At 36.1% G+C, this 25,791-nt stretch overlaps 1 protein-coding gene across 4 annotated transcripts in view; it reads right to left on the reverse strand.

The window, feature by feature from the left end:
• Positions 1–25,791, reverse strand: part of gak (cyclin G associated kinase) — an 87,536-nt gene that overhangs the window by 36,362 nt on the left and 25,383 nt on the right. For 2 of the 4 annotated variants that reach the window (XM_087253099.1, XM_087253098.1), the window contains exons 8-14: positions 24,205–24,340; positions 22,789–22,901; positions 17,983–18,058; positions 14,026–14,146; positions 4,896–4,945; positions 1,853–2,001; positions 561–683 (exon numbers count right to left, since the gene is read on the reverse strand). In XM_087253099.1, the coding sequence (XP_087109225.1) occupies positions 561–683; positions 1,853–2,001; positions 4,896–4,945; positions 14,026–14,146; positions 17,983–18,058; positions 22,789–22,901; positions 24,205–24,340 (768 nt within the window). Of the gene's footprint in view, positions 1–560; positions 684–1,852; positions 2,072–3,593; positions 4,946–14,025; positions 14,147–17,982; positions 18,059–22,788; positions 22,902–24,204; positions 24,341–25,791 lie in introns of those variants that run through there. The other 2 variants (XM_087253101.1, XM_087253100.1) reach the window with 1 other exon arrangement.

Here is a 25,791-nt window from a genome sequence, read left to right on the forward strand (position 1 = left end):
ATCACAGGCAATATCTTTGTGTATGATATTAGCAAAGAAAATAATTTTACAAAATTGGAAGTCAGATTATGTGCCTGTCTTCGAAATTTGGGTTAGGAGCTTAAGTTACGTGTTGCCCATGGAGGAAATACGATATGGGATGACAAACAAACTAAACACATTTTTAAAAATCTGGAGCCCAATTAAGTTTTATATCAGTAATGCTGACTTGTAACTCTTTATAAGTGAGATTGGTCTGGAGTAAGTCGAATTGTGGAGCCTACGCATTTCTTTGTAAATTATTTTTGTTTCATATTTAATTCTATTTATTTCCTTATGCTTTCTGGATGATGTTGTATTATGTTGTATCCGACTATTTGTGTATTTTGAAATGGCCTTTGTAACCCCCCCTTTATTTTTTATTTGTATTTTTTATGTTGATTTTTGTTGTTTATGTTATTTATTATTTCTTATACTAAAAACAATAAAAAAAGATTATAAAAAAAAACTTTTCAGGCAATAAGAAATTCAAGTAAACCAAACAAATACTTTAACTAATTACACCCATTGCTGATGCTCACCAGACAGTGTACGATGCAGATGTTCCTCTGGTCCTGTTTGAGCCACTGATGCATGTTTTTACATATACTGTACAAGTTCTTCAGTGTAGGAGCTCGCCTTGGCTGCCAACCGCACTCGGATACCTGCACACACACATTAATTATATACTTGTATACTATATACACTTGTATATATAGTCTACAAAGACTTTTGGTCACACTTTACAATAAGGTTTCATTAGTTATGTATTTACAAACATGAACTAATTATGAACAATACTTATACAGCATTTATTAATCCCAGTTCAACATTTACTAATGCATTAACATTTAAATTCGTGCTTGCTAACACACAAAACTATGCACAAGCACATGCAGGCATGTATGCTATGAGATTAATGATCATTTCGCTACGTCTAAACATTAGCAGTTTAGCACATCAGAAATGTTCAAAACACTAGATAAAATGAAAACATGTTCTGGCCAACAGGGACAGTATGATTTTCTCACTCATTTCTTGTAATATTTCACTACAGTTACACAGTGCAGTTACACCAGTGTGACTCCTGGTTATTAATTCTAATAAATATTAATTCTAATAAATCTATTTGTTAGCTGTAAAGGCAACATTTCAAATTAAAAGAAAATGGAACTTAGAAGTTGCTTAGAACTTTTATTATTGTTTTATTTCAAAATTGTTTCAATTAATAAAAATGTTATAGGTGTAGTTTAAGTTAACAGTCTCAAAAAATAAATAATAATTTGATAATCTTTGCAAAGGCAACATTTTACTTTATTTTCATCTAACATTAAAGAGACTGCATTTACGTTTACATTTAGTCATTTAGCAGACGCTTTACCAGCAAGTATGCAATAGATTCAATTCGATACCAGTAATCTGTTAATTTGCATTAGAGAAAAAAAAAACTAAAGGGCAGCACAGTGGCTCAGTGGTTAGCACTGTCACCTCACAGTGAGAAGGTTGCTGGTTCGAGTCCCAGCTGGGCTAGTTGGAAACCAGCCTGGAAAGTTATTTGTGGACTTTGCATGTTCTCCCTGTGCTGGCATAGGTGCTCCGGTTTCCCCCACAGTCCAAAGACATGCGGTACAGATGAATTGGATTAACTAAATTGGCCGAAGTGTATGTGTGTGAATTTATGAGCGTATGGGTGTTTCCCAGTACTGGGTTGCAGCTCAAAGGTAAAACATATGCTACAATAGTTGGTGGTTCATTCTGCTGTGGCAACCTCTGAAATAGAGACTAAGCCGAAGGAAAATGAATGTTATTTTAAAAATAAACTCTTGACTCTCACCCTGTTGTGAAACCTGGCTGGTCTGTAGGAGCGTTTGGACAGGTTATAAACGGCGTAATGACCCGCGTGTCGAGAGTCCAGGAACAGACGCACATCCTCAATGTTATTCTTAATAGCAGATTCAACACCTTCAGCTGGGAAAGACATGACTACAAAAACACACACAAAGACACATTTTTAAAGACATGAAATAAAAACTAACCATATTGACTTTGCTAGCTCACATTGTTAGCTTTGTGGTGAACAATTATTCTGTGCATGTCATTAAGATAAAAATATAGGCTGTTTGTCAATATGCGTTCTTGTCTGTACTTGTGCTCTTGTGTCCTCATGAAACGTCATTAATCGTCGCTGAAGTACTGTTTCAATTCAAAGTTCGCATCTTGCCAAGTACAGATAAAATTCCAGCATGTGTACTTGCCAAGGACGCATCGAGAGGTGACTTGTGTGAACTTACAAAGCACAGGTATCCCAGAATGGATTGCAGCATAACCAGGCTAATGGCGGAAGAGAAAACCTGCATGGATTTAAAAATACTCCTTTGTTGTGTTACAAAGTTTTAAGTTTTTCAGGCGAGAATGTAGTGATTTTAAACTCAAATCGGCAGTTTATTTATAAAGATAGCGCATCTTCGGCAATGTGCCTCAGCTTATGCGGACTCTGACCCCCAACCTGTCGGCGGGAGCTTCGTCATCACCTCCCATGAGAGCAGTTTTACATCAGCCAGTCCATCACGGATGTACTGCTGGTTTGCATTTGTGCATTGTAGTTAAAACATGATATTTAATACATTTTGTGCATATCTAACAGACAGTTTTTAGTCTTATAAATCTATTATTTGTTATCAGGTGTATTATTTAGTTACCTTTTAAAACTACCTTTAATTTTGTTACCGTGATGTACGATGTTTGTGTCTTATAGATAACGTTATCTTTATTTCCTGTTGTTTACGTCTTGTATAATGTCCATTGTAGTTTATTAGATCTGATAATCAAAGACACGAGTGTATAATAACCCATTTCACTTTACATTTATAGTGATGTGTTTACATTTTCTTAAATCAAAATTTTAGATATTAGTATAATATGAATTATAAGGCCGTGCTTTATGTAATTAAATCATTTTATTTTTTATGTACAGTGTATTGCGACTTTCTGATTCCTCGCTAGGGTGAAGGTCCTTTGAATTTGTGACACGCTGAGCTCAAGATGCATCTTTATATAAACTTGAAACATGACTAACAAACAGCAATCTGTGGAATGAATACCTGTTGCGTATGGCGATAAAGGCTGATTATTGCGTTGTAGTGATAGGGTTGTTGCGTGTGCCGGTCAACAAAAATATGGCTACCCCACTCTCATTCTCTCCTCCTAAAACCTGTGTGAGCGTGCACGCGCTTTATTTGCTCTAGCGGGTGCCAGGTATGCCCACATGACCAAAACATAATACATCACTGTGAAACCCAAACTAATCGGTATACAAATAAACATTATAATTAAATGAAAAGTAATATGGCTCCTATACAGTGAAACCGATGAATCCATGGTGAGATAAGTGGTTATAAAGTACACTGCCGTTCTATTTGAAGTAGTACCCGACTTGTGTTCTTGAGTACATGGTAATTCGTTCTTTCAAGTCTGAACTTGGCAAATCTAAACTTCCAAGGACACAAGTCTAAAGTTCTCAGATTACATCTGTATGAGGTATTGGGCGAGGCTAATATAATTAGCCACGCCCCCACAACTGACAGCCTTGACAACAAACCGAAATCCTTTTTCCAATTGTTCTGAATGAAATGCCAACGTTACTACATCAAATCAGCTCGCAGTAGAAAAAAAAAACAAGCCACACCCACTGTTTTCTCATTTAATATTGAGTTTCTCAGAATAAGCCCACCCCCAAGTCTATATGACACTGCAAAGCAAAATATGGATACGGGCCTATTATAATGGGCCTATTATAAACGTCTATGAAATCAGTTACTAGGGGTGTTAAAATTTTTAGGGGGGTGTGGCTAGAGAGCTTTATTATGATATTTAGATCCTGATTGGTTGCCTGAGTCATATGAGACCATCCTCATGTATGTTAGTCACTCCTAAGTAATGTTATTAATGTGTGACTTTTATATTAGAAGTCAATTCAATCAATGTATTTTAATGGGGCGGCCCATCCCCAAGTTAAAAGAACCCTCCAAAAATCCCACAGACTTAACATTGAGCCCAAATTTGGGATTCAACCCATCTCTAGGGGTTTGCAGCTTGAGTGAAAACAAACATCACAAGGGGTTATAAGCTGTACCCCTGGGGTGCTAGGACATCCCAAAACTGGTCCCATTGACTTTAATGGGGACAGGGTGGCCCCATTAAAACACATTGATTCCATTGACTCCTATTATAAATATCACACATCAATAACATTACATAGTAGTGTGATACAGACATAGGGGTGGTTTGATTTGACTCAGGCAACCAATCAGAGTCTCAATATGGTAATAAAGCTCTCAAGCCACACCCTAACACCATTTTAACACCACTATAAACTGATTTCATAGACAGCTATTTTAATAGGGGTATAATAGGGGTGGGCTCATTTGACTCAAGAAACCAGTAAGCTTCTCAATATGATAATGTTGCTCTCTTGAACTGCATTACCATATGAAACAAACAAAAACAGTTGCAGCTTCCGGTTCATGCGGCCTTTAACATCTTTAGGGTTTCTGTTAAAGGGATAGTTCACCCAAAAAATAAACATTTACTCAGTTTTACTCTCCCTCAAAGATTTTTAAATGTTAATGAGCTCCTTTCTCATGTTAAACACCGAAGAAGACATTTTGAAAAGTGTTGGAAGCCTGCGACCATTGACTTCCATAGCAGAAAAAACAAGTCAATGGTTAGAGGTTTCCAACATTTTTCAAAGTACTTTTTAGTGTGTTAAGACACTCATAAATGTTTGAAACAAGTAAAGAGTTGGTAAATGAAAGCTTAATTAAACATTTTGGGTGAACTGTCCTTTAGAGAAATCTATTGTAAGTAAACAAATGTACCTGCTAGTCTGGAGGTGATGTAGGACAGGTCCAGGTCTCCTTTAGCATAACTGAGACAAGATAACACAAACCGTTAGATCTGAGAACCCAACAAGTACAAGCAAGTATTAAACAAACATTTAGATTACAGGCTAAACTGTCAACGAGTTAAAAAACGATACTACTCTTGACACAAATCTGAGTCTAAAAAGGCAAAGGCTGCACTTAAAGGGATAGTTCACTCAGAATGTCTGTTACATACAGTACAGTCTCATTCAGAAGTTTGGAGTTGTATGATTTAGCTGTTTGTTTATTATATTTTGAAAGACAATAATAGCTTACTTTAGCAAAGATGCATTAAATCAGTGGTCACCAAACTTGTTCCTGGAGGGCCGGTGTCCTGCAGATTTTACCTCCAACCCTAATCAAACACACCTGAACCAGCTAATCAAGCTCTTACTTAAAACATCCAGGCAGGTGCGTTAAGGCAAGTTGGAACTAAACTCTACAGGGACACCGGCACTCCAGGACCAGGATTGGTGACCCCTGCATTAAATCGATCAAATCATGTCACAAAATATTTCCATTTCAAATAAATCAGGGTTTATCGAAAATATTGATTAACTGTAATAAATAAATCTAAAGTATTAAAATAACAGATTGAAAAATGTTTAATTATTGTATATTTTTTAAGGTAAATAAAAACTCAATAGTATGAAAACAAACCCAAAATAATAATGTTACTGTTGTTATTATTAATAATAATTATCCGTATTATTATTATTATTATAATTATCATCATCATCATTTATTTTGGATTGTTTTATATCATTGTTTTATTTACCTTAATGTTTGATTAATAATAAATAATTATTTTATTGTATATTATTTATTAATCGTTTTGTTTTAATTATTATTGAATAATAATATTTAATAATAGCAAAAATCGTTAAATCAACTATTTAAATAAAAAATAAGGTAAATAAACTGTGTATAAAACAAACTAAACAAACACTGGATTAATTAATAATAATTAATAAAATAATTATATTATATATTTTTGGGTTGTTTTATATAATTTTGTGTTTTATTTAAATATTATTATTAATATTATTCATTCATTCATTATCTTGTCGGCTTAGTCCCTTTATTAATACGGGGTCGCCAGAGCGGAATGAACCGCCAACCTGCCACAACCCATCTCTAGGAAACACACACGCACTGCGTCGCCTATTAATATTATTATTAATATTGTTATTATTATTATTGGCCTGTATTATTATCATTATGTTTGATCAATAATAAACATTTGTATTTTATAATATTTATTTCATAGTTGTTTAGTTTTAACTATAAGAAATAACATTTAATATTAGCAATAATTAAATCTATTCCAACTATTTAATTAACAGACTGAATAAAACTATTAACCCCCCAAAACAAAATTATTATCGGTATGATTACTGTTGTTATTATTTTCGTAGTCTTATTATTATTATTATCATTACTATTATCACATTTTGAGTTGTTTTATATCATTCTGTGTTTGATACCTTAACAAATTTTTGATTAATAATAAACGTTTTTATGTTATATTATTTATTTAAGTAATAATATTTAATAACAGCAATAAAAATCAAATCAACTTTTAAATTAATTAAAAAGGAAGATAAATAAACTGTATAACAACAGTGAACAATTTATAAACAAACACTGGATTAATAATAGAAATAATAATAATAATTATTATTATTATTATTATTTTGTTGTTGTAAAAATATTAATTATATTATTTATAAAATAATAATTAAAAACAAACAGATGAATATAAATTAAATTAAGACTAATAGTTATAAAACTGAAACCAATGAATAATCATGTGACACATCAGGCTGGCGTAATAATAATGAAAATGCATCTATTCATCACAAACGTATATGTTATTTAAAAAAAAATAACGAAAGAAAAATAAAAACAAATGTTTAAAAATATTAATTTAACTACATTTTTATTTAATAACTACAACCCTGGTGTATCTACGAGTCATTATCTTTTAAAAACTGTTTCAGAAATTTTTACCAACCCTCTACTTTTGAATGGTTCTGCATTTATATGCAACCTTTTGAAGACTTGTATACTACATACAGACATAATATATTATATACAGACTAATACAGTGTGATATAGATCTGAATATAGTGAACTGTTCCTTTAAAGTCATTTCAAACAGCAGCATTCACACATATGGATTTAGTAAGCAAAGCAGTCTTTAAATGAAGTCTACAGATCAGGGTGAAGCTGTGCTGGTGGACAGAACAGACTGTGGTTACGAACAAACGACAAATAAAAATAAAAGCCATGGGATGAAGGTGTAGCCCACACACACACAAATAAGCACACAAACAGGCTCTGTCCTATAGTTACCTGGAGCTTCAAGGGTTGGTGATTTTGGGACCAAGAGACATAATTTGGGAACAAAACAAGACAATGAACAAAACCAAAAATGGGCCAACTGAGGAGAAAATAAACAGACTTGAGGAGATGTGAGCGAGGGATATTTATTAAACTTGATTAATAAATGCAAACGGATTATGGAGGAGGGGGATTTATGATGTGGAAGATAAGTGTGTGTTATAAACAAAACCCTGATTGAGTTTGTTAACGTTCAGTCGCTGCAATTAGACAGATCACATTTATCTTCTGACGATGAGGAGCCTGATCAAATCTACATGGGCTCACGATTGAACTCATTTATTTTTATAAACGTCCTTCATTTTGCTGTGTGATGCATGTGTTATTCTACGGAAGTGTTATTCATCTAAAGTTGCACTACACATAAACAAAGATATACAAAATTCAAGTAAATGTATATTATGGGTTACACGCTCATTTTGTACTTGAGTGTTATTATATAAATATAAAAAAATGTAAAAAAAGAACTGTAAATAATATCTAATAATATAAAAATAAAAAAAGTGCTAAAATAACTACAATTTTAGATTTTAAATCTAAATTTTAAATTAAGATCGTCACCCTGATCATGGCAAGTCTTGCTGAAACGCGTAGGTGCGGTGCACAATAGTGCTGTTTTTTACAAATACAACCTCATATTAGAAAATGTTGAGACTATGGAAAACACAAATAAAAAAAATATAATTAATATGATTATTAATCATTCATATTATTATTATTATTAATGTGGTTTTACTATTAATATTATTATTATCATTATCAAATTTTGGGTTGCTTTATTTGCCTCAAATGTTTGATTATAATAAGCATTTTATTTTATTTCAATTATTTTATAGTTGTTTGGTTTTAATCATAAGTAATAATACTTTATAATTGCAAAAATAATTAAATCAAAACTACTATTAAATTAGCAAAAAAAGAAGGTAAGTAAACAGTGTGTAAAACAAACCAAAAAAACACTGCACTAATTAATACTTATTAATAACAATAATAACAACAACAACAATTCATTCATTGATTCATTTTCTTGTCGGCTTAGTCCCTTTATTAATCCGGGGTCGCCACAGCGGAATGAACCGGCAACTTGTCCAGCAACTTTTTACGCAGCGCATGCCCTTCCAGCCGCAACCCATCTCTGGGAAACATCCACACACACACAATCACACACACACTCATACACTACGGACAATTTAGCCTACCCAATTCACCTGTACCTCATGTCTTTGGACTGTGGGGGAAACCAGAGCACCCGGAGGAAACCCACGCGAAGGCAGGGAGAACATGCAAACTCCACACAGAAACGCCAACTGAGCTGAGGTTCGAACCAGCGACCTTCTTGCTGCGAGGCGACAGCACTACCTACTGCGCCACTGCCTCGCCACAACAACAACAACAATAATAATAATAATAATAACTATTATTATTATTATTATTGTTATTATTATTCATTCATTCATTCATTCATTCATTCATTCATTCAGTCATTTTCTTGTCGCCTTAGTCCCTTTATTAATCCAGGGTAACCACAGCGGAATGAACCGCCAAACTTATCTAGCAAGTTTTTACACAGCGGATGCCCTTCCAGCTGCAACCCATCACTGGGAAACATCCACACACCCACATTCACACACACACTCATACACTACGAACAATTTAGCCTACCCAATTCACCTGTACCGCATGTCTTTGCCCACGGAACCGCAGGGAGAACATGCAAACTCCACACAGAAACACTAACTGAGCCAAGGCTCGAACCAGCGACCTTCTTGCTGTGAGGTGACAGCACTACCTACTGCGCCACTGCTTCGCCCTATAATTATTATTATTATTATTATTATTATCATTATCATCATCAATGTTTTATATCACTGCGTTTTATTTACTTTAAAAAATGTTTAATTAATAATAAAAAGTTGTTTAGTTTCAATCATTAATAAGTAGGGATGTAACGGTTTTGTAAATACCGTCATACCGCAATATTAAATTTTTTCGATATTACCGAAGTCGCATGACTCGGTAAAACTATAGGTCTTCTGAGAAAATTTGCTCAGGCGAATGAAGCGAACGGGAGCTAGCTGAAACTTAATTTCCCATCAGCCCCGGCGTGGCCATAATCCTTTGCGGTCTGTTGTCGCTACAGATCCAGTAATGCGGAAATGGAGTGTGCTGCTAGTAGCGGAGATGAAAAAAAGATGGAAATGATCGAACCTAAAGCGGGTGTTGTCGCCGCGGGTGTTGTTCTGATCAGCTGTGTTGTGGCGCGCGTATTGTAAAGCGCCGAGGGGGGGTTGAGCGCGCATACTCGAGAGGTGTTGTCGCGCGCCTACTGAAGGGCTGGACTGGACGGAGGTTGTGTCGCGTCGCGGGGGCACTTTTGATCGTTTTGGAAGGGCATTTTCTATCCAAGACTAAAAAGGGCATGTGCACTGCACAGGTTGAGCCCTATGTGTGCACGTGCCTGCAAATTGGGGAATACGACTAATAACAGTCATGGGGACTGCAGAAACACAGCACACTGTTCAGATTGATGCAGACATTGACTTGTACCGCAAAGAGACCTCTATCTCACTCATGGTTTGTCTTCTCAAGTGGGGGAAAGACAATGCACAACGTTACCCACTGCTGTCAACATGGACCAAGTCATATCTCTCTTGTCCCAGAAACCTCAGTCCCAAATGAGAGGGTTTTTTCTGTTGCAGGGGACATTGTAAATACCCAGAGATCCCAGCTTTTACCAGATTATAGTTATATGATAATTTTCCTTTAAACCCATCTCTATCTAAGTGAGTGATTAAATGTTAAATGTGATGAGTTTTCAACAATACTAAATTGAAACTTAATTTTTTTACATGGTTTAATAATTTTTTGTTATTAAAATTGAAGTTCCTGTTTCAAAGCTAACAGATAGATGGCTAATTTGTATGTCATTGACACTTTTGGCACTTTTTTGGAGTATTTTCAAAAGTTTTTTTTTCCTGTAAATGATTCAATAAATACCGTACCGTGACATTCATACCGAGGTATTACCGTACCGTGAAATTCTGATACCGTTACATCCCTATTAATAAGTAATATTTATTAATTGCAATGATAATTAAATCAAAACTTTTAAATTAATGAAAAATAAGGTAAATAAACTGGTTATATAACAAACCAAACAAACTCTGGATAACTGTTATTCGTCCAAGGTTGTACTGCAAATAAAAAATATGTAAATAATATATAATAATATAATAGAAATTAAGAAATAAATTTCTAAAATAATTACAATTTTAGACTTTAAATCCAAATTTTAAATTAAGATGTCATCCTGATGAAGGCAATTCTTGCCGAAATGCGTAGGTGCGGTGCACAATAGCGCTGTTTTGTTTTTTAAATACAACCCCGAATTACAAAATTGTTGGGACAGTATGGAAAACACAAATAAAAAATAAGTGATTTCTAAATTTACTTTGACTTGTATTTCATAACAGACAATACAACAAATGTGTCTTTTTTCCCAAAAACAAACACGTATTGCAATTTTGTTTTTTTGCAACACATTTTTTTAAAAGTTAGCTGTAATTTTGTTCCATTCTTCCTGCAAACAAGTCTTAAGGTGGGCAACAGTATAGGGGTCTTTGTTATCGCATTTTGTGCTTCAAAATGTGCCACACATTGTCCATTGGAGATGGGTCGGGACTGCAGCCAGGCCAGTCAAATACCTGTATCCTCTTGCTCCACAGCCAGGACTTTGTAATGTGTACAGAATGTGGTTTTGCATTGTCTTGTTGAAATATACAAGGGTGTCCCTGGAAAAGAAGGCAGCATGTTGTGCTCCAAAATCTCTAGGTGCTTTTCAGCATTAGTGGTGCCATCACAGAAGTGCAAGTTACCTTTGCCAAGGTCACTGACAGAACCCCATATCATGACAGACCTCGGCTTTTGGACTTGTTGCTGGTAATAGTCTGGATGATTCTTTTCTTCTTTGGTCCGGAGCACACAGCGTCCATTTCTCCCCCCAAAAAAATCCCTAAAATACTGACTCATCTGACCACAGTACACGTTTCCACTGTGTGATGGTCCATCACAGATGCCTCCAAGCCCAGAGAAGTCGACGGCGCTTCTAAACACTGTTAACATATGGCCTTCTTCTGGCACAGTACAGTTTTTACTGGCATTTGTGGATGTAACTATGTGTTGTGGTACTTGACAAAGGTTTGCCAAAGTAGTCCTAAGCTTATGTGGTGATATTGCTTATAGATTAATGATGATTCTTGGTGCAGTGCCGCCTGAGGGATGGGAGATCACGGTCGTTAAAGCTTAGGCTTGTGCCCTTGTCCTTCATGCACTGAAATTCCTCCAGATTCCTTGAATCTCTAGATTATGATATGCACTGCTGAACGTGAAATATCCAAATGTTTTCCTATCTTAAGGAGCATAGCTTTCAAACATTTGAATAATTTTCTCACATATTTGTTGGGAAACTGGTGATCCTCGGCCCATCAAGGACTAGACCTTTCTTGAATGCTTGTATTTTGTACCAAATCATAATTAAAATCCCCCGTTGACATCACCCGTTTCAAATCGATTCATTATTTAATCAATTTACCTGATTCTTCGCCCTTTAATGCTCCTGTACAAACTTTATTTGGAATGTGTTGCAGGTCTGAATGACAGGAAAGGATGCTTATTTACAAATGAAATGAAACTGACCAGACAAAGCAAAATATTCTGTGTTCATATTTTCTGCAACGAAGTACAAATCAAAGTAAATTTGTAAAATCACTACTTTCTTTTTTAATCGTGTTTTCCATACTGTTGCAACTTTTTCTGATTTGGGGTTGCAATATCTATGTTAATAAAGTTTTTTTTTTTTTTTTCCACTTCAGTATCAATGGATTCTCTAACATGTAAAAAATATGGTAGAACTTCATAAAAGAATGACTACACTTATTCATATTATAGTGTGTCCCCATATGTATAATGAAGATGGCCACTTGAGAATACTCTTGAAGGAAATATATTATGACGTGTTCTAACATTGGATGTAAATAGTGTTTTAATTTTCATTTATTTTTGATTATTGTATTTTTATTTTATCTTTTTCCTATTATTATTATTATTTATTTATTTATCTATTTATATATTTTTTATTTTTATTTTTTTATTTATTTATTTATTTATTTTATTTTTCTTCTCTTTATGCTGTTTTTCACTTGATAATTTACAAAATTTGAGTACTACTGTGTAGTAAATACACCTGACAATAATGCACATAATTTTTATACCACCTAAGTTCACATACTGAGATACCAATGTACCTTGAAATGCCGTATGATTGTACTCAAGTGAATGTTCAAAATAAACAAAGTTGCAAAAAAAAAGAACTTCATAAAAGAATGTCAACAAAATTATTTGGCATTACATATGAACAGTGTTTTCACAACCGTAAAAATCCAATAGCTTCTAAAAAAAAAAAAAAACTAAGAACAGAGTACAGACGCTGCAAAACACGCTCCCCATTTACACTGCCAGTTAAATGTGACCCAACTCCGATTTTTTGCTCATATGTGACACAGATGGGATCTGTTCTATGACTGTGTAAACACGAAAAAAAAAACGCATGCATTCAAATATTCACAGATCAGACACAGTTTCAGGCCTCCTTCATATGTGGAAATAAATCAGATATAGATAGGATATGTGACAATGCCACTGTCATGTAAACAGGCAGATTGGATTTATTGAGGTATTCCATTCTGTACATCATTAAACTTGCGACAATGTGGTGCTTCTCCGCGGTTTAATGACAGAAAGAAGAGCGTGTGTGGAGATTCCGACGCGGTAAACAACATCAGAGGAAACACAGAGGAGGAAAGTGGTCAGTCGCCACAATTTGCTCCCACCAGACCTGAGATCTCTCTCGTACCCACACATTCCTCTGAATGGTGGAGGACATCATGAAGCATTTAAACCATACGCGCAAGCTGCGATGATGGCCCTTTCCCATCTCCACCTCAAAATCATTTTAAAGTTGGCCAAACTTCGTGTTGTAACTTTTGCCTTTTGTCGCTATTAATACACAAACTGCGGCTTCACACAGAACAACTTTATTCTCTCCAACAACAGTGCGCACACAGGCAAAGGCTAAATCTTTTAAATCCCACCAGGGCCATACCATTACATAAACTGCGTGGGGGTAAGTCTGGACTAAACTATTCGATGCTTATACTACACTTCGCATATTTGGCAGAGCTAAAAACAAGACAATATCTTCCATCGTGGCTGTTGTGGCACAGATGCTAGAACCCGCATTTATGCATGCATCGTAAATTGTATGGCAAGAGTAAACGCATGAATTGGATATGGGTCACAATTAAAACAACATGTAAACAGACAGACAAGTAAATCAGATATAGGAAACAAATCGGAATTGGGCATCAAGACCTGACAGTGTAAACGGGGCCTAAGACACCAGCGGGTGGTATTGTTTGCACGCTAGATTAAGTGATATCAGATTAGCCACCGGCAGATTACTAGTACTCTCGACACTACTACAACCTCTTCCTCTATTCTGCTGAATCTGTCAATGGCTCAGTGGAAAGTGATGCATCATAATGAAACCAAGGCAAGCTGAAACGCACTGGAGCAGAGAGTGAGCACAGGCTGATGTGGGCATTTTTACTGCATCGCTCACCTGGCCACCGACTGGATGACTTTAGAGGAAGTGTCTTTAATGTTGGTAAGGAATCGTTCAGTTCCTCCTTTCAGGATATCCAGGAATCCTCCACCCATGGTCGGGTCTGTGTCATACACACCTGGAGATTCAATCACACACAAACAACCGCAGGTCAAAACAGCTTGTCAGAAAGGCTTTAACAGGACAATGGTTGTTATGAATTAATGTGACGTGTGCACACAAGACATGTCTCAATGCATTTGTCTCTCTGAGGTTTGTGTATAGTGTGCTGAAGATAACTTTTTTCCATAAATTTCACAGACTAAAAAGCTGAATTTTTATTACCTTATTTTCACGTAAGAGCAGCGCTAAAAGCTGAAAGCAATGCAAAACAACCTATGCTGCTGTATATTGTACACTGCATTTTCGAATATATTGTTTTAATATATTTGATGTCCAGTTGACATGCAAAAAATTAAATAAATAAAATAAAATAAAAAAGACAAAAAAAAACATGAAATAACGTGACAAAAAACAAAAAAGCAGTATATAAAAAAACTTGTAATATATAAAAATATTTTTATATAATTTTAATAGGCTTTTAATATCTGAACAGACCTTTTAAAATTCCATGAAACAAGATTCCATGAACATATATACCAAGATACATGTATATGAAGATTTTATTCAAGACATTTCTAAACATAATAGTGTTAATAACTCATTTCTAATAACTGATTGATTTTATCTCTGCCATGATGACAGTAAATAAAATTTGACTAGATATTTTTGAAGACACTTCTATACAGCTTAAAGTGACATTTAAAGACTTAACTAGGCTAATTAGGTTAACTAGGCAGGTTAGGGTAATTAGGCAAGTTATTGTATAACAATGGTTTGCTCTGTTAACTATCAAAAACAAATATAGCTCAAATGGGCTAATAATTTTGTCCTTAAAATAGTAAAAAAAAAAAAAATGTAAAACTGCTTTTATTCTAGCCGAAATAAAACAAAGAAGACTTTCTCCAAAAGAAAAAAACATCTGTGAAAATTCCCTTATTCCCAATGTATTCCTATCATAAAGTAATTTCCCTACTTAATTTCATTTGCTCTCATAAAATTTAATCAAACTTTCCCCTCAAAACCACTTTTTTTAACCTCTGGTCACATGTTAGGCCTTTGGGGCGGAGCTTTCAGTGAGTGTGTCTACTTTCTGCTCTGAATTCATCCACTTGTCAATCTTCCTTTATTTTGTTAGAAATGCCAATCTTTCTACAGTCCAATTGGTTCCCAAAAAACAAAACTATGTGCTAAGCTACCCCCCTCCCCATTTCAGGAACATTTCCAAGTATTTGTACGATAGCAAAAAAAAAAAGGACTACCTTAACTTCCATTTAATTTCAACTTTAAGGTTTAAAAGGAAGTACAAAAGCAGCTTTTAAAAATAAACAGGATTATAATGAAACCCACCTTGCCTAAAATTACAAGTGAACTGTGAAAGAGAAACAGAAAATGCTAACAAAAAAAATGTAGAAAATTAGCATTTTAATACTGTAACAGAAGACAAATGATAATGTGTCTGCTGCAGTAATTTACACTGAATAATAGTAATAAATAATTCTTAATAAGAATGTTAATCTCACTCAAAAGTTGTCTGTTTAACACTGGCTAATGATTGGTGAACTAACATGAAAAGGTTAAAAGTGGTCAAAATGTAGCTCATTGTTAGTTATAATGTTAACAAACAGGACCTACTTTACTGTAATGTGTTACTAAATTAATAAACCAATCCCCCAAAAAGTATGCACTGTTACGTGAGAGTAGTATTATCATTTTCTGAATGTGTTCACTTAGAGTAAATCAGAGTAAAGGCAGCAGATGGTGAGCAGAGGGTCAATCCTCTTACAGCACGCACAGAGAAAGCAGCTCGTGTTGTAAATATGGGGGCAGGGGGTGAATAGCAGGAATTATCTGTTTGTGTGCAGTACAATGACAGCATCGTGGTACTGTACACTCCTGAAACATCACGCTGACTGGAACACCATTGTCTATCTACATTTTCAATTCCTGGATAAAGCTCACAGACTGTATTAAAAAAAACTGATATGCAATGTTGAGTTGGGATTACATTTGAGCAAGTCACAGTTCACGACATGAGATTTCTGGAATTATTGCAGAGTTTAACCATAACGAAGTGAAATTGCATCATTTGCCTGTTTTTAAGGCCTGAGAGAGATTTAAGTAGTCATGCACAAGACATTTTACCAAATGGAAGTTTAATAAAGAATAACAGTATTGAATTATTTATACATCACAAACTTTGCAGCATAATTTTAACATTTGCAAAACTCAAAACCTAAGCTACCTTAGTATTTAATATTAAGGAACAAATTAGGAGTTTATTGAATCAAAAGTCATAGTTAAAGGTTGGCCAACAGCAGGAAGTGAGTCTTATAATAAAGGGTGACTACACATTTTTTCAAGTAGTACTATTCAATCATTTAGTGAAATTGTATAGATGCATTATATTGCAATATATAATTGCAGACAAATAAAATATTGCAATGTCAGATTTTTCACCAATATCGTGCAGCCCTATATATATATATATATATATATATATATATATATATATATATATATATATATATATATATATATATATATATATATATATATATATATATATATATATGAGCTGTACAATTAACCGGAAAAAGATTGCTATCTAGATTCGACCACCTGTCATCACTAAAACTTGTTCCTGGAGGACCGGTGTCCTGCAGATTTTAGCTCCAACCCTAATCAAACACACCTGAACAAGCCAATCAAGGTCTTACTAGGTATACATAAAACATCCAGGCAGGTGTGTTGAGACAAGTTGGAGCTAAATCCTGCAAGGACACCGGCCCACCAGGACCAGGATTGGTGACCCCTGCCCTAGACGATCTTAATCCAGCATTTCTATGATTCTGTCAATCATATTTTCAAGTTCAGGAGAAAGCAAAGGCGGCAGCACAAGACTTTTCATTGTTTCACACACGTTGCTCAGTGACATTGACATCTCCAAATGATGTTGAACGAGTCGCACACTGTATTTATAAGATATAATTCACCTAAAATGTCATTTTTGTCTTCATAAAATGATGTTTTCGCGGCCGGGAAATCACACGTGATGTGAGCTGCTGACCGTAAGCTGTTATCACAGAGAGGGAGGGAGCGCGCCCTACTTAATGATAGACGTGCGCGCGTCTACTATAGTGAACAGAACCTGCAAATGCTGTAACAGGAAATAAAGTTGTGAATAATATTCAGTTTGTGGTACAGAGTGATCGTTTGGGAGCCTCGCGCGAAGTATGAACAGCACTTAGCAATTAAAATGAAACCGAAATTTTGCACTTAATTTAAATGATCATATCGCATGTTAGAGTTATGATAGAGACAAGCATTTGAGTTGTTTTTTCTTTCATAGCGAACACACAGTTGTGCATAAAATTAATTTTTACAGTGTCAGTATAACTACTCCAGCCTATTTATTGTTGAATATAATCTAATAATGACAAATGTCTGATTTTACCAGTGAATAAAATTGTCTAATAATGTTGTCAATGACAGATTGCAATCTCAAACATAATAATTCAACATCAGAATTATTATAAGTAGAATAGAATTATTTATAGAAACCAACTAACCTAATTAAGCCCATAAATGTCACTTTAAGCCAAATACTAGCATCTTAAATATCTAGTCTAATATTATTTACTGTCATCATGGCAAAGATAAAATAAATCAGCTATTAGAAAGGAGTTATTAAAACTATTATGTTTACAAATGTGTTAAAAACAAAAATCTCTCCGTTAAACAGAACTTGGGGAAAAAAATATAGAAGACCCTAAAAATTAACAAGAGGACTAACAATTCTAACTTCGACTGTACAATCAACAAAGAAAAGAAAATCAAAAATGTGTTACTCACCAGAGTTGTGTATGTTGTTGATCTGTGAGGGAAGCTGCGCGCTGTTGTTCCCGAATCCTCCGTTCTGCTCCAGGAGCTGTAGGGATTCATATCCATCATACACAGACCTCAGACAGTAGTACGAACTTAACAGACTCATCGGGTCAACAGTCCAATGCACACACGCACACAAACACGCATCAGGAGGAAAGCAGACTCCTACACGTGCGTCTGAACGCTAGTCAACGAAAAACATCACAAAACATCAAGACAACTCCAAAGGCTGCTGCTAATCACTTTAATCCAGAGAGGGAAAAACCCCTTTTTAACCCAGATCAGACGCATCGAACGCCACCCCCATGCAAACACAACTTGCTCTGAACTGGATTTATGAAAACGCCTGATTATTAATTCAGAGTGCAAAATCGGTGGTCCTCCCTCTTGTTTACTAGTCTGTTACGCAGAGTGAGATCAGAGAGAAACGGAGGGATGAGACGCTGCTTTGTGTTCAGGAGGTCATGGAGGGACGAAAAAAAAGGCAGATCGGCGAAGGAAGAGTGTGTTGGTGTCTCTAAATGGCCCTTCAGAGAGTTGCGATCAGTATGTGGGGCTCCGCTCGTCTCTGCGGGAGTGTGTGTGAGTCTGAATGCGGAAGAATGAGGGCTCTGTTAGAAATGAAGCTGCAGAAAGAGCCTCATTCAAGAAAGTGAAGCAATCGGACTGATCAAACACCAGCTTTGAATAAGAGATTGGTTCCCTGCTGAAAAATCCAGCTTAAACCAGCCTAGGCTGGTTGGCTGGTTTTAGCTGGTCAACCAGGCTGGTTTTAGAGGGGTTTTGGCCATTTCCAGGCTGGTTTCCAGCCATTTCCAGCCTGGTCTTAGCTGGTCAGGCTGGGAGATGACCAGCTAAAACCAGCTTGACCAGCCTAGCCAAGCTGAGAGCCCAGCCAAAACCAGCTATGTCCAGCTTAAACCAGGCTGGTCAAGCTGGTTTTAGCTGGATTTAGCTGGTCATTTTCCAGCCTGACCAGCTAAGACCAGGCTGGAAATGGCTGGAAACCAGCCTGGAAATGGCCAAAACCCCTCTAAAACCAGCCTGGTTGACCAGCTAAAACCAGCCAACCAGCCTAGGTTGGTTTAAGCTGGATTTTTCAGCAGGGTTGAAATGAGATGAATCGAATGCGGCTGAATATTGTGGTTTTTAGGAATGCAACGATACGGAATTTTGGACTGAAAGTCTTTAAATTTGGAGGCTGATCATCAACATGGGGCTATGAAATTATTCAAAATTCAGGTTCGATAGGGCTGCACGATGACAGAAAAATTGATAATCACGATTATTTTGCTCAAAATGTTAATCACTATTAATAATGACGATTATTCCTTTGTGTGTGTGTGTGTGTGTGTATATATTTATAAAACAGTTCTGTCTTGTTCTCAAATCTGATTGGCTGATAGCCGTGCGATATTCTGCAATATCGGAACTCCTACAGCCTCTTTACCCTTTGTGTATTACTCCGCCCACATACAACCAGCAAAAAGCAGACACTACAGATCTAAAGTTTAAAAGATGCTTGCTCGGCTGTTTAACTGTCAGCTTATGATTTGAATCTGGAAGAAAGTAGTTCCTCATACAAAAGGGTTTTTGAGACTCTCCATGTTTGATTTTGTTTTTATATACACAATTATGCCGTCAAACTGTTGTACAAACGCAATATCACACTCGTAGCAGTGCGATATGGCTGTATATCGGCACTGGTGAGGGCACTAAGGCAACGCACGCCTCCCACCAGTGCCGATTTACAGCCATATCGCACTGCTTTGAGTGTGATATTGCTCATATATATATTATATATATATAAGTGTCTTCTGTCTACATGACTGGCAAACATGTCAGGAAAAAAAATAAATAAATCTCCGCGAATATTTGGTTAACTAATAAAACAGTTTAGTGATGAGACTTCGTGATGGTTTTTAAGGTGGTTAATGGGGTTTTTTGTGTTACCTTGGGATGTTTGGACTAAAGAGGAGCAAAAGCTACCTGATCAACATTACACTCCTCGAAAAAACACTTGCAATAGACGCAGTCACATCATGCTTGTGATGCAGTACAATCCAGAAAGTCCACCCATTAAAATAACGGCTTGGTCTCTATACTGTAAAATCGCAACGATATTTAATTATTGATCATGGGCCACAAATATCGTTATCGTGATCATAATACGTTTTATCGTGCCGCCTTAAGTTTCAAATTTGATTATGGCTTCAGTCTCCATGTATCTGCGTTTGGTTTGCACTCAGCTTACCGCTCTTCACTCAGTGCAAACACCGATACACGGAGACTGAAGCGCGAAGCAGCCGTCAAGATCAGTCGAGTCATCAAGCAGATCGCTCCTCTGTCTGTGTTGTGTTTGTGCTCGGGAAACAGCGGTGAACTGATGAGCTTCTCAGCCAATCACAATAATTTCTGTTGAACACGTGACCACAATGGCAAATCAGCGCTGTTTTAAGAAAGCCATCAACAGTGCCTTAATGATTGCAGGATATTTATGTTTTATTCTTTTAATTCAGTATCGTGACAAGTCTTATATAATGAAAGAATCAGTTTATTAACTCGAGTTTGATAAATAGCATCTAAAACGTGTGTTTGGGAAAGAAAACATTAGCTAACAAGTGCCATTTCCCTTAACTTGGGAAATGAGCTGAAAATGAGCTCTGATATCCCTTATTATATTCACCATTCATTCAGAACGGACCTCCGGGTCACTCGGAAGGTGGAGAAATTATAAAATTGTGTCACTTTCTCTTCGCTGATAAGCTATATAGCCAGTTACACAACATTCTTATTTAACTCCCAATGATACTTCCGGGTTTCTTACCACCGCAGCCTCGATTTCGCTTTTGAAAATGGCAGCCACATGAAATCAGTCTATAAAACGAACAAACAGGAATGCGTGGACAAGTGGGATGATGGCGTCTGCTTCTTCAGAAGCATTAACAGACAAATTCATATCAAAGAAAAACAGCACGATGGTAATATAGGAATATTTTGGCTTCATTGGCACAGACACCGAACAAAAACAGATAATTTGTAAGAGCGGTTGCAGAATTGTTGCCACAGCATGAGGAAATACAACAACCAGCACCTAAAAAAGCACCACAGCACTTTATGAGGAGCGTCTTGCTATAAAGCAAACTGAAACTATTGCCAGTGACACTCAATCTAGTAGCGAGCAACAGCAAAGTACAATGCAGAGCTGTTTGCAGCCATTGGTTACACAGTATGAAAAAACGTCACGATGGCACCAGGAGATAACTACTCCTTAATAAATCACTACTGTTTGATTGTTTGAAAAACAAGCGATTCATTTCTGAACATTTATAATTTGAATAAAAGTTAGAGTTAATACCTTTTTCAGTTCCTTTTTTAACTAACTGCATTTTAGCAGTAAGAAGCTACGATTCAGAATATCGAGCTAAAGTTTGACTATAAAATTAAATCGCAAATCTAATCGAAATCGCAATATCTGTAGAGCTGTGCAATTTGGGGAAAATATCTAATTGTGATTTTATTTTGGTTATTTATATTTGGACAGATATTGCGATTTAAAAATTACAGGAATACTTAAACAATACAATGTAACTCTGAGTGTTCCCTTTATTTTTTTGAGCAGTATGTATATATATATACATATTAGTGGTGGGCCGTTATCAGCGTTAATGTGCTGCGTTAACGCTAGACTCTTATCGTGCGATAAACAAAAAATCTTGTTGCTAATCTATTCTCTATGTTGGGTTGGGAGCTGGTTCTATTCTACCCAAGCTATGATGACTTACACTTTAATATTTTAGCGCGGATGTAAACCTGACCAGTGAGCTGTCTGCCAAAAAAGTGCCTATCAAAATCAAATCGGCAGGATGCCTGACTTTAACTGCAGTTCGCAGTTTCACTTTAACTCATGCACAACATTTCTTTCATGCTGCCTTGACAAACTGGGGTATTATATGCAAACAAGGCGTAAGGACTAGTGAGAGTGTTATGGAATTTAAAAATGCACGCCAAATGGAAAGAAAAAAAACTTCTGCATTTCACAATGTGTGTGTGTGCGGTGCACAGTAGACTTTGGATCTTGTTGGAAAATATGAGGAAAAGTCCTACATGACGTTAATAGTTTGATTGCGTTATTTACTTCAATAATGTCAATAATATCTGCATACTCTACATCTTAATTCCATTTCTGTTTAGTTCAGTTATGACTTTAGTCGGATTAAGGTGATCAAAAAAAAAAAAAAAAAAAAAAAAAAAAAAAAAAAAAAAAAAAAATCGCTGTTTCCAGCTTATGTAGGCTACAGTTCAACATTCATGTTTAACTGAATAAGCAGTTAGTAAACACAAGTACATCTTATTGAACATCATTTATTTTCATCAGCAATTATCATAGTGGAACAGTTTCTCAAGCAGATTGTGATGCATTTTGGAAACAGGAGATGAGCCCCTGGTCTAATGCCCCACCTGGCTTGAGAAACCCGTTCTCAAAGACTTACTAGTTGGGTTGCACACACATGCCTAATGCCTTCGGCAGAAATCAAATGAGCCATTTTAATCTAGAGTAATTATGGATTAACTTCGAGATTAATCTAGATTAAAAAAATTAATCTATGCCCACCTTTTATATATATATATATATATATATATATATATATATATATATAATAACTTTAAAACGACCTATGGATAATAATTTTAAATACTTAAGTATATCCAATTACAGCATCAATTGATCAATTAATTAATCTCTACACATTTTTGTTAGACGGGTCGTACCTCAGTAATGGGTGATTTGGGGTTGACATTTCGCGCTGCAGCAATTTCCTGTAGTTGGTTAACAAGCTCGTTGATAGACAGCCGCTCCTCAGGGTTGATTTTCAACATTGATCCTTTAACAAACAAGTCTTTTTCACACAGCAGTATTCAGCAACAGATTGACAGTATAAAATATGACTGCACTTTATTGGGTTTTTCTATGATGTATCATTGCTGTTAAACACTAGTGTAGAACATCATCATCTGCTGTTAAAAACTAGCCTAAAGTGACATTCGCTTTTAAAAAGTTGCCCAGAACGTCATCATACACTGTTTTAAACTAACCTAGAGCACCATCTGCTGTGAAAAACCAGCCTAGATTGCAATCTGCTGTTAAAAACTAGCATAGAGCACCATCGGCTGTTAAAAATTAACCTAGAGTACCATTTACATTTTGACTACAATATAGTCTAGAGTACTGTCTGCTCTTAAATACTAGTCTAGAGCATTACCTGCTGCTAAAAACTAGCCTAGAGCAATGTCTGCTGTTAAAATCTAGCCTAGAGCTGCACCCGCTGTTAAAATCTAGCATAGAGGGACATCTGTTGTTAAAAACTAGTCTAAAGCGCCATCTGCTGTCAAAAACTACCCTAGCGCACCATCCGACGTAAAAACTAGCCTGGAGAGCAATCTACAATTAAAATCTAGCCTAGAGCGTCATCTGCTGTTAAAACTAGCCTAGAGCACCCTCTGACATTAAAAACTAGCCTAGAGAGCAATCTGCTATTACAATCTAGCCTAGAGCGTCATCTGCTGTTAAAAACTAGCCTAGAGCGTCATCTGCTGTAAAAATCTAGCCTAGAGCATCCTCTGACATTAAAAACTAGCCTCGAGCACCATCCGCTGTTAAAAAAAAGCCTAGAGCATCATCTGCTGTAAAAAACTAGCCTAGAGCACCATCCGCTGTTGAAAACTAGCCTAGAGCGTCATCTGCTGTTAAAAACCAGCCTAGAGCACAATCCGCTATTAAAAACTAGCCTAGAGCATCCTCTGACGATAAAAACTAGCCTAGAGAGCAATCTGCTATTAAAATTTAGCCTATATTGTAATCTGCTGTTAAAATCTAGCCTAGCACACCATACACTGTTAAAATCTAGCCTAGATCGCCACCCGCTCTTAAAAATTAGCCTAGAGTAACATCTGCTGTTAAAAACTAGCCTAGAGCACCATCCAACGTTAAAAACTAGCCTAGAGAGCAATCTGCTATTAAAATTTAGCCTAGAGCGTCATCTGCTGTTAAAAACTGTACTTAGAATTAATTAAATTGAGAATACTGATACATATAAAAAAAATAATCAGCTCTACACACAACTGTGCTTCACTGAAACGTAGCAGATTTTGGAAGTGAATGTAGTTGAGTTTAAGCAGAAGACTTACGTATAAGCTGGTGAAAGACTGTGTACTTGGTGTCATTTTGAGGAATGCTGTATTTGCCGTTCACGATCTGCAGTTTGGCTCCCTCTTCAAACGGGTGCTGCTTAAAGCACAGCAGGTACAGAATGCAACCAAGAGCCTAAGGAACAAACCAACACTCTTTAAAAACACAAATAACAATAGCTACGTTTTTGTGATTGTAACGTTCATGAAACAATAACTTGTGAATAAAGCACTGTTTCCATCCAACAAGTTCAACAAAACCAAGCCCCCATGCCCTAGTAAACTAGGGCAAATATTCAATAATTTAAACTAAACTTAGGGTGCTTTCACACCTGCCTTATTTAGTTCGATTGAATCGCACTAGAGTTTGTTTTCCCTTTTGGTGCGGTTCGTTTGGGCAGGTGAGAATGCAGCAATCATACTCGAGTGCGCACCAAAAGCGGACCAAATAAGCATACCCAGACCTGCTTGAAGAGGTGGTCTCAGTACGCTTTCAAACGAACCCTGGAATGGTTTGTTTGTGGTGAGAATATGATCTGTACTAAAACAGGTCCAACCGCAAAAAGTACTGTGCCTTTTGGACTAATGCAGCTGCCGTAGGCCGATGCGCTGTGCATTATGGGATATGGAGTAAAAATATTTGTTGACATCGCTTTACCAACAGAGAGAGAGGGGAAAACATTACCTGATGGATCGTTGGTGTTATTTCCGCAAAATGACCAAGTCGAAGTTTAGCTAAATTAATTTACGCCTCCTGAAGTGACGAGCGATGCATTAAAACACTGTTTTCCAGCCGCAGCCGCGCTTCATTCTCGAAATGTATAGTTTGTCTAAAGCAGGCATACAATCAGTCAGCGCAAACGTCCCTCCAGAGTAAAAAGGACATTTTGTGTCTGTCGGTTTTGTTTACCTGGGGGAGTTCATTGGCATTTTCCCGCACATGAATTCTAACCAATCAATAAGCAGTTTAGGAAATAAATTCAACAACATCTGGCCAATGAGAGATGTGGATTTTGTCAGATGACTGCATTTTGGTTCGTTTCAACTGGTTCGGACCAAAGCCAGCAGTGTGGTGGGAAAACGACCCAAAGACGGGAGAAAATGCTACAATGTATCATATATTGCCTTCGGGCCGGACCAAATGAAGCGAACTACAGATGTGAAAGCACCCTTAGTGAAATTACTGTAACACGTCTTAAAACTTTTACATAAAAGAACTGCAATGTTCAGATGACACAAATAATTAAAACCCCACACTTTACGTTTAAACACAATCATGGGTGTCATTTTCAAGAAGCAATGACAATTTACTCACTATTTACTCTCCCTCAAGTGGTGCCAAACCTTTATGAGTTTCTTTCTACTGTTGAAGATAAAGGAAGATATTTTGAAATATGTTAGAAAACGGTAACCTTTGACTTCTGTAGTATTTGTTTCTCCTACTACGGAAGTCGATTGTTATCAGTATCCCAAGTTTTCAGAATATCATCTTTTGCACTCAGCAGAAGAAACAAACTCAAACAGGTTTGTAACAAATGAAGGGTGAATAAGTTATGAGGGAATTTAATTTTGGGTGAATTATTTTTG

The sequence above is a fragment of the Danio rerio genome, chromosome 5 (assembly GCF_052040795.2).
Source record: "Danio rerio strain M-AB ecotype USA chromosome 5, GRCz13ab, whole genome shotgun sequence".
In the NCBI taxonomy this organism is placed as follows: Eukaryota; Metazoa; Chordata; class Actinopteri; order Cypriniformes; family Danionidae; genus Danio; species Danio rerio.